At 41.5% G+C, this 10869-nt stretch overlaps 1 protein-coding gene across 1 annotated transcript; it reads left to right on the top strand.

Moving 5' to 3' along the window:
- The first annotated feature begins 266 nt into the window (after window positions 1-266).
- On the top strand, window positions 267-1919 carry LOC147607468 (uncharacterized). The gene is made up of 2 exons (XM_086790754.1): window positions 267-934; window positions 1058-1919. Exons 1-2 carry the CDS (start codon window positions 267-269, stop codon window positions 1917-1919), a joined length of 1530 nt encoding a protein of 509 aa, XP_086646880.1.
- Window positions 1920-10869: the final 8950 nt, after the last annotated feature.

Below are 10869 nucleotides of genomic sequence, written 5' to 3'. Positions count from 1 at the left end.
GCAATGTGTCCTTTGACCATGCTCGCAAGCCGGCTTTTCTACACATGCTTAGTGCGGTGGCGAATGCGGGGCCCACATTCAAGCCTCCATCATATGAGATTCTTCGCACCAAAGAATTGAAGGCAGAGGTCATGGACATTGAGAAGGAGCTAGCACCAATACGGGCGGCATGGGCAAGGTATGGGTGTACTATTATGTGTGACGGGTAGTCGGACACCAAACGCCGCCCTCTCTTAAATATCCTTGTCTCTTGTTGTCTCGGCACCATGTTCTTGACTGTCATAGATGGCTCCGGGGAGGCACATACAGCTGAATTTATCTATGGGCATCTAAAGGCAACAATAGAACAAGTGGTAAGCGAGAATGTGGTTGCGGTAGTCACAGATAATGCATCCAATTGCAAGGCTGTCGGCGCACTAGTGGAGAGAGACTATCCACAAATCAGTTGGGTTCCTTGTGCTTCGCATTCGATTGATCTTCTAATTGAAGATGTGGGAGCCATACCATGGGTGGCGGATGTGGTGAAGAAGACTGAGTTTATGGTAAACTATGTGACAAGAAAGCAACGAGCTCTTGGTATCTATCGGGCAAATTGTGAGACGGAGCTCACAAAGCCTTCAAGTACCCGCTTTGCCTACCTCTTCATTGTCCTCCAAAAATTGGTAAAATGTCAACGTGGTTTGCGGCGTATGATTACGGATGACAGATGGATTTCATGGAATGGTAGCCGCACCGAAAAGGGCAAAAGATTTGAGGATCTCATCTATGAGGCAGTCTTTTGGCATGATGCGGAGTGCATTGTAGCATTCATGGAGCCATTGATCGCAGCACTACGCCTTAGCGACTCGGAGGGATGCACCATGGGCCTCATCTATGAGTTCATGGAGAAGGTGGGTGCGGCCTTCAATGCAAGCAACCTCCTTGATGATGATAGGTATGCTACTTGCAAGTTGTAGGATGTAAGTCGTTCTTTGCTTTTGAATCTTGAGTCTTTTTTCTTATAATGTATTCTAGATTCTAATTTATTGTCTTTTGTTCTAAAATTCTATGTCAAAAGGATAGATGAAATCAAGGAGATATGGCAAACACGATGGGATTGGTTTCATCGTCCAATTCATGCTGTTAGCCACATCTTACATCCACTTTGGAGACAAGATGCTCAGAGACATGATCGCGAGCTAAATGTGGGATGGAGAGAGTACACCACCAAAGTGGAGAGAGACCCAATAACGCAAGATCTTCTCGAGACCCAGCTTCTTCGGTTTCGCGACATGCATGATGTTGATTTTGGCTCACCACGAGCTAGTCTTCGAGATGCCCAGCTTAAACCTGTCAGTTGGTGGGAGAAGTATGGTGGTGGCTGTGCCGAGCTACAGCGCATTGCTATGAGGGTTCTCTCACAAGATTGCTCCTCCAACGCTTGTGAGAGAAATAGGAGCTTGTTTGCGGCCATACACACAAAGAAAAGAATTTGCTTGTTGCCTGCACAATTAAAGCGTCTTGTCTTTGTCAATTCCAATCTGAAGCTTCTTCGAAAGAGGGAAAAAATGAAAGCAATCAATGAGATCAATCCCGACACTTTCAAGGTTGAGATTCGCACGGAGGAGCTAGTGCACCCTCGTGACGAAGAAGATGAAGTGTGGGCTTTCCTTGCAGCAGAGAGAGTCTCTTTTGCACATCACACTCGCACGAGGACCGGCACCATAGGCAAGGGCAGAGGCAGGGATAGAGGCAGAGGCAGAGGCAGAGGCAGGGACAGGGGCCTTGAGACAGAGGCAGGGGCAGGGGTAGAGGCAGAGGCAGAGCCCAAGCCAGAGGGAGAGGCCAGCATTAGTGATTGGAGTGTTAGTGAGGAGGATGAGGATGAGCATGACCGTGACCATGGTGGGGATGATTCTAGCTCAAAGTCCGAGTCTTGACTCTGATGAATGTTCATTGTTATTATGTTGCAACTTCGTCCTTATTTATGTTAGGATTCAGGATTCAAGATTCCCATTTTGTGATTTTAGATTCATGAGTACTCAATACATTTCATGATTATCTTGTATTCTCTAATCTTTTTAAGCATGATAATGATTCATAACTCAAGTCTCTCCTTGTCTTTCAAAATTAAAGTTTAAAGTTTAAACGTTCATAAGTTCATAAGTTATAACTCCAGTCTTGAGTCTTAAAGTTCAACACTTCAAGTTTCAACTTTAAACATGTATGTGACATGTCTCGATCAAATGTAATTAAACTAGTGTTTTTTATTTTTAAAAAAATGGCATTTTTTATTTCGGCCCCGCGAAAAAGACATATAATACGCGTATTATACTTTGCCGTATTATACGTCCTGTCCCGTATACCTGGCTGCTATGGGTGCGGTATATACTTATCTTCTGCTTTCAACCTATTTGTACGCTCCATCTCCTCTTGAAAAGAAGCTTTCTCAAACAACTCACATAACCAAAGCTCCTTCTTCACTCGTGGTATCACTCGTGTTTCGGTGAGCTGGATCGTAGGTTGTTGATTCAAAATCTTCAACTGGGGTTTTTGTCACATCCCTATATGAATGTTCATCTAGGTTAGCCCTTACAATACTCCCGTTATGGCGCAAATAGAGGTGATTATAACCCCAATCTTGAACCACAAGCAGTTGTTGCATAAATGGTCTACCCAGAATCACTTCATAGTTTGTTTCTTGTTTGAAGTCTACAATGGCAAAGGTATGCTCAAATTGAATGCCACAGATGGTCACATGTAACCCCTCTAGCAACCCCATCGAATATTGGATTTCTCCATTCGCCAATTGCAAACCCATGCGCAATTTCAACAGTGCTTGTTTTCCCCACTTTTTCCAAACTTCTTTTGTGACTATACTCACCCCACTCCGGTATCAAGGATTGCCATTGTTTTGACATCATTGACCACCATCTGAAGCATGGTATTTCCTTTGTCACTCTCAGCTCTCACATATTGGCTGAGCTTACACAATTCTTGTGGAACCATAGTAGATTCGACCTCTCTTGTTTGTGCAACCCAGCTCTTTGCTTTTCCTTGAAGTCCGAAGCTTTCTTGAATTTGTGCCCATAGCTCTGGTTTGAAGTGCAACACTTCTTCCAACGTCAATGTAAGTGTCATGGGCCTCTTCAATAGCATTGCACTGTAACATTATTAGGCCCTGAATTCCTTATGCCATAAAACTGGTATTGGCACTATCTTTGAAGGATGGTAGAGTAGCAAGGGTTCTTGAGATGCTCGCAGGATGGTCAGATTGTTCAAAGCTTTCCAAGCTTTGCTCCTTGTCAATGCTCTCAAGCACAGAAATTGAAGATCCTACAAACGACATTGGGGCGGACTTCTTGGAGAAGCTATCCCTCTGCTATTTCTTTGCCCTTATTTCATCCCATAGTTCTTGGTTATCTAACCCCTCTAAGTTTTTTTCAATTTGAGGCTCTATTTCTAGCTCACTATCCTGCACTACGACCCCTTCTGATTCAAATCTCATAGAGACATTCTCATCAATTGGATCTAAGGTTGGGATAAGCGGCTTTGGTCGTATGATTGGTCTGGGAGGTCCTTCAACGAGCGTTCGTATGTCATGGATCAACCTAGAATGGTCTGCAAGACGCTCCTTTTCCTGAATTGGATTAGGATATTCTTGTAGATTCTTTGGTAGTACCGTATCAAGCTTGATTCTCCCTTCAAAGGCTTTCAATAGTGCCTCGAGGTTTTCGTTGACTTTTTCCATGAGAATTGAGCCTCCTGAGCTTGTCTTGGATACTTCCTTGTTCTCCTGAGGAGACTTGTCATTGTTTTCTTCCATCGATGCACTCGTGTTGGATCCAATTTTTACACTTTTTCGTTTGCCCCTTTTTCTAGTTTTTCTCTTGGTTTCAACAGGCTCCGGTTCATCTATTCCTTTCTTCTTAGCTTGAGCCCGTGTCACTACCTTTAGTGAAATAGTTTTCGACTCCAAAGAGTTTCCAACTACTTCCACTAAATTCAACGAGGTTTTTGGTGGCACTCCTCTTGCACCAGGTTTCAATGGGCAATCTTTGGCTAAATGATCTAACCCGCAGTCCCCACAATGTCTAGGAACTCTTGGCCATGGAGCCTCCCTATTCATTCCCCATTCAGCTTGATCCATGGGACAATCTCTGACCCAATGACCACCTTGGCATCTAAAGCATGGCCCTACTTGTGTGGTGGTCCTCTTTTTGCATAAGCATCAAAAGAGCGCCCACGTCCCACTCCCATCAACATGAGAGGTTGTGCATTATCCTCACTATAGGCATAATCTTCCACCAAGACCACTCTCAAAATATGGTCTTGCAAGAACTAATTCTTGAGAAGGTGCATCCCTTTCCTCTACTTCAACGTAACGCACATTAGAAGTTCCCGGTAGAGGAGGCTGTGTTCCAAGCACTGGCCTTGCTCTATCCGCAATGGCAAGATTTGCCCTTGAAGGCTGCCCCGCATTGCCCTCATTTTCCCCTTTTGGCCTATAATAACAATCCTTAGATTCATGGTTGGTCATTCTTCGGCAAGTATCACACCACTTTAGAGGATTGGTCATTGGACACCTCTCCGTTGGATGATTTCCTGCACATGTTCCACATGCCTACTACTGCGCACTGGGTATTGTCTGTAGGGTGGTTGATTTCTTGTTTCTTGTTTCATTTTTCTAATCAGTGCATCGACAATGGAGAGTTAGCATCTACATTTTTACCCGTATCACTAGATATTACAGAAGATGATGATGAACGATTTGTGTGCAACAAGTTACAGCTGTCATCAAACTTTTGTGCATCATAGCAACATTCATCAAAGTCCACATGCCCCTTCCCAAATAGATGCATGTATAGCTACCTATCCCGCAATCCCTCAAGGAAGCAACAGATCAATTGCTCTTGACTAGGCATCTCTTTGACAGGACACCTGACAATGTACTTCCTCAATCAATCTATACTTTCCCTTACAGTCTCATTTTCTTTCTGTTTGAAGTCTAAGATTAGGGTCACCGTGTTATGTTTGATCCTGATTTTTGAATAAGCTTCTATGAAGCGCGTTACTAACACCTCAAAATCATACAAAACACTTGTTTTTAATGTTTGGAACCAAGCCAAAGCTTGTCCTTCCATTGTCAACCCAAATGCTTGAACCATCGTATGCACTCCTTCTGCAAACAAAAGTTGTCTATATTGTGCAACATGGTCATACGGATCTCCCATCCCATCAAACTTCCTACAGAATTTTTGGAGTGTTGATGGCCTTAATGCCTTACTTGCTTCATCTCTTCTACCCCTTGTTCGCTCTGTTCTAGGTTCCCTTACTAGAGGTGTAGGCATTGTTGAACCCCCAGGCTCTTCTCTTGGTCTAGTTGCATCCCCTAGATGTACCCTTGAAAAGTGTTCTTCTAATGGTTCAGCTGATGTCATCACTCACAAGAGGAGTTCTATGTCTAGGTGGAGATGTTCTAGTTGGTCTTGATGGTTGCCTTTCCTTAGAGTGTGCTGATGATGCCATTTCACAATGCAACTGCACAGGTATGCCTTCCCAAGTGAGTGTTTCCAAGTCTTTCTTGTGCACAATGCTAAATTTGTTTCTGTGATCATCCTCTAATGTAATTGGATTTCCATTTTCATCATGGTACACATTTATTACATTTTCAAATGGATAGAACTGTGTAGGTGAGAAAATTGTGCAATAAAACACACCCATACTATTTCTATACAACACAATGTGCTCTTGATCAATCATGATTTGTGCAACTGGTACCAATGATACATTTATAGGTGTAGGTTTGGAACTTACCTCTGGTTCCTGCATTGGCATTGGCATCGGCATTGACATTGGTGGAGCTGTTGGTTGGTAGGCTTCACTCCTTGTTCCCCTTGCCCTACTTGGTCGTGCCGCAGAGCGAATGCTTCTCGTGGAGGTTCACAGTAAACCCTTGCATGAGACACAATACCTAGAGAGCTCATGGTCTCGTATGCTGGCGTAATTAAAAACATGGTCCCTCTAGCACTCACGTACCGATCCCCTTGAAAAGTGACCATTACAAAGGGTTCTGGCGATTGCGGTGCATTTTCAAGCTTTACGACTAAATGATTTGAAGGATCTACATATAGTTCTGCTCCCATACTATTATTCCTCACATAAATGAGTCGTATATATCAAATGTGGGTGCTTCAAAATGCACTCCTTGTCTTTTGCTTGGTTCACCCATGGAATAGGATGCCATGCTATCCGTTAATGTTGCACTACTCTCCGTGTCTGATGGAAGATAATCTTCTATTATCGGATCTAAGTTGACAGCCGCTCTTGTACCGCTTCCTTGAGTAGAAACTCTCAACGGCAATGTTGTTCCAAAAGCTATAGATCGTCCTGACCTAAGGTGCATAAGGGAATAGAGATTTCTCCCTAGTTATCCTTCCTTTTTGCAATGAAGGTTTCTACCTGCTTGAATGCAATGATTTCTTTCAACGTTTAAGTGCAATGCATCATTCAAATGCTCTCTCTTTTGAGGTTTGACAATGGTGCTTGGTTGGATTCCTTTAAAAAAATGTTTTGATCAAGCTTTTTGCTTCAGTTTTATTAAAAAGGATCCTCTCCAATGCACTCGTCTTTTGTCTTTATGTGCTCTAGTTGGTACCTTAAAGCATTGGTTTTTTGGCTCAAGGACCAAACCCTTGCAAAGGTTTGAGATATGAATTGATCTTCAATGGTTAATGCAAATGATATTCTTTTTTCGTCAAACATATGGTTGAGATTTTAAGTCTTTATGCTATGTAAGGTTCTTATGAGGTGCTCTAGGAGTATAGCACACTCCAAGATATTCCCCAAATAGGCCCTTGTGAAATGCCCCTTTCCTAGCTTAGTTTTGATGAGGTTGATAGTAGGTAAACCCTTGGCAGGGTACCCACTTTTGAAAATTTAATGAAATTATGCCCCAAGCCTCTAAAAATAAAAACACTAAAAATTGACTTCTACAGCTCAAACAAGGTTTGGGTCAAGCTTGGACCAAAACAGGCTTGGAACAAGTAAGACAATGCTTTACTCCTTGATGCGCTTGAGTGTTTTAGTGTGTTTTTAGATGTCTTGAAGTAGAATTGGTTATGCTCCTTTTAGATATGCTTAGAAAACTTATGATGCCCCTGTATAGGTATTTGAATAAGGCTCCCTCAAGAGATGGAAACCCTTGGGTATACCTTGAACAAATGCCTTGACCTTTGCTAGTCAAGCTAGTGGAAATATATGATCCACGGCCTTTTAAGGAGTTTTGAGCACAACTGGGCTATGCCCTTTTCATATAAGGTATAAAAGACCTTTTGGCACCCTGTAAAAACCCTGTATCTTAGATCAAACACAGCTCTGTTCTCTGTTTGGCATATCGACAGTCAACTGTCGATATGGGCCCAGGCATATGGACAGTCTGAAAGTCCACAAATTTTGGTGAGTTGATAGCACATGCAGCATTGATTGTGCTTCTGAAGCGGCTAAGCCAGCTAAGCAATAATGATCGCCTGAATTGCAGGTCCAATTTTTGAGTTCACGCACGCGCGGTCGCGTCGTCGGCACCGTGTGAGCAAGGGGTTCGCAAGCGACACTCGAGAGATCAGCACTTAAGCCGAAAAGTCTCGAGGTCCCCAAAAACAGCCAAGCTATGCGCAAATGCTTCCAACGGAGGCCGTGTTTCACTCAGGCAATTAGCCTTATCTAAGCTACCCAATCAACTTATATTAAATGCAATAATGTAAATGAGAAGCAAGCTTATAGCTCACTAATTGCCATACCTGCAGCTGCATTAACATAAGAAAATTAGTAAATTTTAATCCTAATTAACCTAATGCAAATCTATGCTTAAACTACTCTACTTCTCTAGCTAGTTCTTATGCTAACTCTTTCACTAGTTCTTACTAACTAATACTAATGCTAATCTCAACTCTAACTAGCTAATCTTAGCCTGTAATATCTAATTAACAAAGTTTACTAACTACTTTACTAATCTCTAATCTTATCTACTCCATTACTAGCTAACTAGTTAACTAGTCTAGCTACTACTAACTACAAAACAGTCCCTAGTTTAGCCACTAATAATGCTAATGCTTAGACTAAATATTCTCTAACTTATCACTAATTTAATATACTCTAATCATTCACTAATTAATCAAAATGTGCAAAAATTAAAACATAACTAATTCTTCCTAATCTATGCTCTAAACTAGTCTATTAATTTCTCTACTCTTAAACTAACTTTCTCTATTAACTAATGCACAAATAAACAAGATTAAACTAAGCTAATTTAATGCTAATCTAAGCTAACTAATGGCAGGAGATACTCACCACAATAACGGATTGGAGTAGGGTTTTGGAGACCTACAACTCTCCTCCTTCACTCATAAAAACAGCCACCACTAACCTTCTAATCCTTCACTAGTCCTTCTACTTCTTAACTCCTAATTAACACTAATCTAGAATCTAATCTAACTAGTGCTAATGCTGAAAATGAATAGATCTATGATCTTTTGGCCTTCTTGCTAGAGCTCTTGCACTTATCGAATAAAGCAAAGCTCACTAGCTTAGGTCTATGCTCCCCGGCAAACAGCGCCATTGTTTGGCCGCCATAGCACTAGTGGGTGCTCCGATCTCACAATCACTCACACACACGCACGCACACAAGCGTCAAATGGATTGTCAATCCGAAGAGCACTCTACCCGGCTAGCTCACGCAGGAATCAATGCGGTGTCAATCGCATTGGAGCTTCAAGCTACCTCTCAAGACAAGTATGCAAGCAATCATGCACACACATTCAATCCTCTCTCAACCTATAGCTAAAAATATAGCTAATCTTCTCTCAAATCTCACCATTAATCATCATAGTTTAGCTACTAACCACAAGCATGCAATCATCAACTAGATCTTGCACTAATTCGGCCACGTTTTGACTACTAATGCGACAACATTAATCACACAAAACAGTCACAAATCAGCACTTAATCTTATCAAAACATGCACCTAATGAATTAGCTCCAATCCTTGCTTGCACATATGGGAATGCTTAACACAAGATTCACCACTTAATCCTACTCTAGTCTTGACAAAACAGCAAATCAATTGTAACAAACACTCAACCATGAAAGCATGCATTGACAAGCAACAAACAAGTGATTAGTCTCATAAACAAACACTAAAATCAGCCCAAAACATTGTAATAATGAATTAATGCTGAAATTAATGTAGATACATAGGAGAATATAGAGAGAAAAGAGCAAGCTCCATCCTACATCGCATCATAGAGAAGATGCAAGCAATCGAGAGCTTGTGCTCTAGGGAGAATGGAGAGATGTGCTCCTTGCTCACCAAGGCTCTCACAAAGAAAATAAGCCAAAAAGATGCATGAACTCTAGACCTATTGTCCTTTATACTTAGGGTTCTTTACAAATGTCCTCTTCACACGTGGGCGGACAACCCAATTCTTAAATGAAGCTTTAGCTCAACCTAGGCTTAATTACATTGAAAATTTATTATGCCCCTAGGCTTCTCTAGCCTTCATCCACTTTTTTCACACGTGGGCGGACAACCCAATTCTTTAATGAAGCTTTAGCTCAACCTAGGCTTAATTACATTGAAAATTTATTATGCCCCTAGGCTTCTCTAGCCTTCATCCACTTTTTTCGTCCTCTTCATGTACTCATGTACTCTTGAATCCGTTGTAGTCTCGTGCGCTAGCTCCACATAGTCGATCTCTTTTGTGATCCGCTTGGTCTCACGACCAAACAAGCAACATGAGCTTATGATTGCCTAATGCAAACCCACATATATGCTTACACATTTCACTAATGGTTGCCCACAAATGCAATATGCAAACTCATTAACCCACAAAGCTTAAGCCAAACAAGTTAAGCATACTCTTAATCCAAGCAAAGAGAGAATGTTACAATGCACATACGCAAGCAAGCAATCCCTTAATCATTCTACAATGCTATTCAATGCTTTCCTAATCCCCATTGCCAACCCACAAATTCAAACATTCACCACACATTGTTAGAATCAAGAGCTTTGCTAATCATTAATCAACAAGTAAACATACACACTTCAACTACTTAAGCACCCATAAGCAATGAAGCAACAAGTTTACTTAGCATTAATAGAGGAAGAGATGAGAACAGAGAAGCCATAGCCAATCATGAGATAGATTACAATGGGAGCTTAAGCTATGGAAGCTTGAAGCTAGGCTTAGAGTAGAGGAGAGCTAAAGTGGAGAGCTCTTTTGAGAAATGACCAAAAAGCCCCTAATTCTTAGAAGAGTTCACTTTTATACCTAGGGCAAAATAACTTAAGCTTTCCACACTTGGGCAGACACCTCTAAGAAAATAGGTGATTCCTAGGAAAATAGGCTAGAAAATATACAATGTGTAACTCTTCACGAGCCCATTTTACGTCTTGACACATATTACATTGCACTTTGGCGAGATTTTTAATCACAAACTAAAATTATCAAAAATTTAGTATTTTTTCGCTCTCGCATCCACTGCAGTGCCGCTCTTGCACTTGCTCCTTTCACTCTTGCTTTTCCTCTTGACCTCTTCTGCTTTGTCTTCTGCTGCCTTGTTTGCTTGTTTCATCGTATGCCAAAATAGACACTATCAAGAAGCTTAACACACACACACACACACATAGAGCTAGAAGCTTGCGGCTCACTAACCGCTTAGCATGTATTGAAATTCACACTTCAAGACTTACTAGCAACCTATTGCTACATCATTCATGCACACAAACACATTAAACACACACTTAATCGTTGATTCATCCTTCACACACACTCGCTTTACCTAGAACATACACACATCAAAACTACTCATTCCTTGATTAAAACCAATGAA

The sequence above is a fragment of the Cibotium barometz genome, chromosome 55 (assembly GCF_041138505.1).
Source record: "Cibotium barometz isolate CiBa-2024 chromosome 55, ASM4113850v1, whole genome shotgun sequence".
Taxonomy (NCBI): Eukaryota; Viridiplantae; Streptophyta; class Polypodiopsida; order Cyatheales; family Cibotiaceae; genus Cibotium; species Cibotium barometz.
Note: the sequence above shows the minus strand (reverse complement) of the source record. Positions and strands in the feature narration are given on the sequence as shown.

Coding starts and splice junctions, on each gene's coding strand:
- LOC147607468 (XM_086790754.1), top strand. CDS start 267: ATGTTCTTGACTGTCATAGATGGCTCCGGGGAGGCACATACAGCTGAA. Junction 935..1,057: donor AACCTCCTTGATGATGATAG/GTATGCTACTTG, acceptor CTATGTCAAAAG/GATAGATGAAATCAAGGAGA.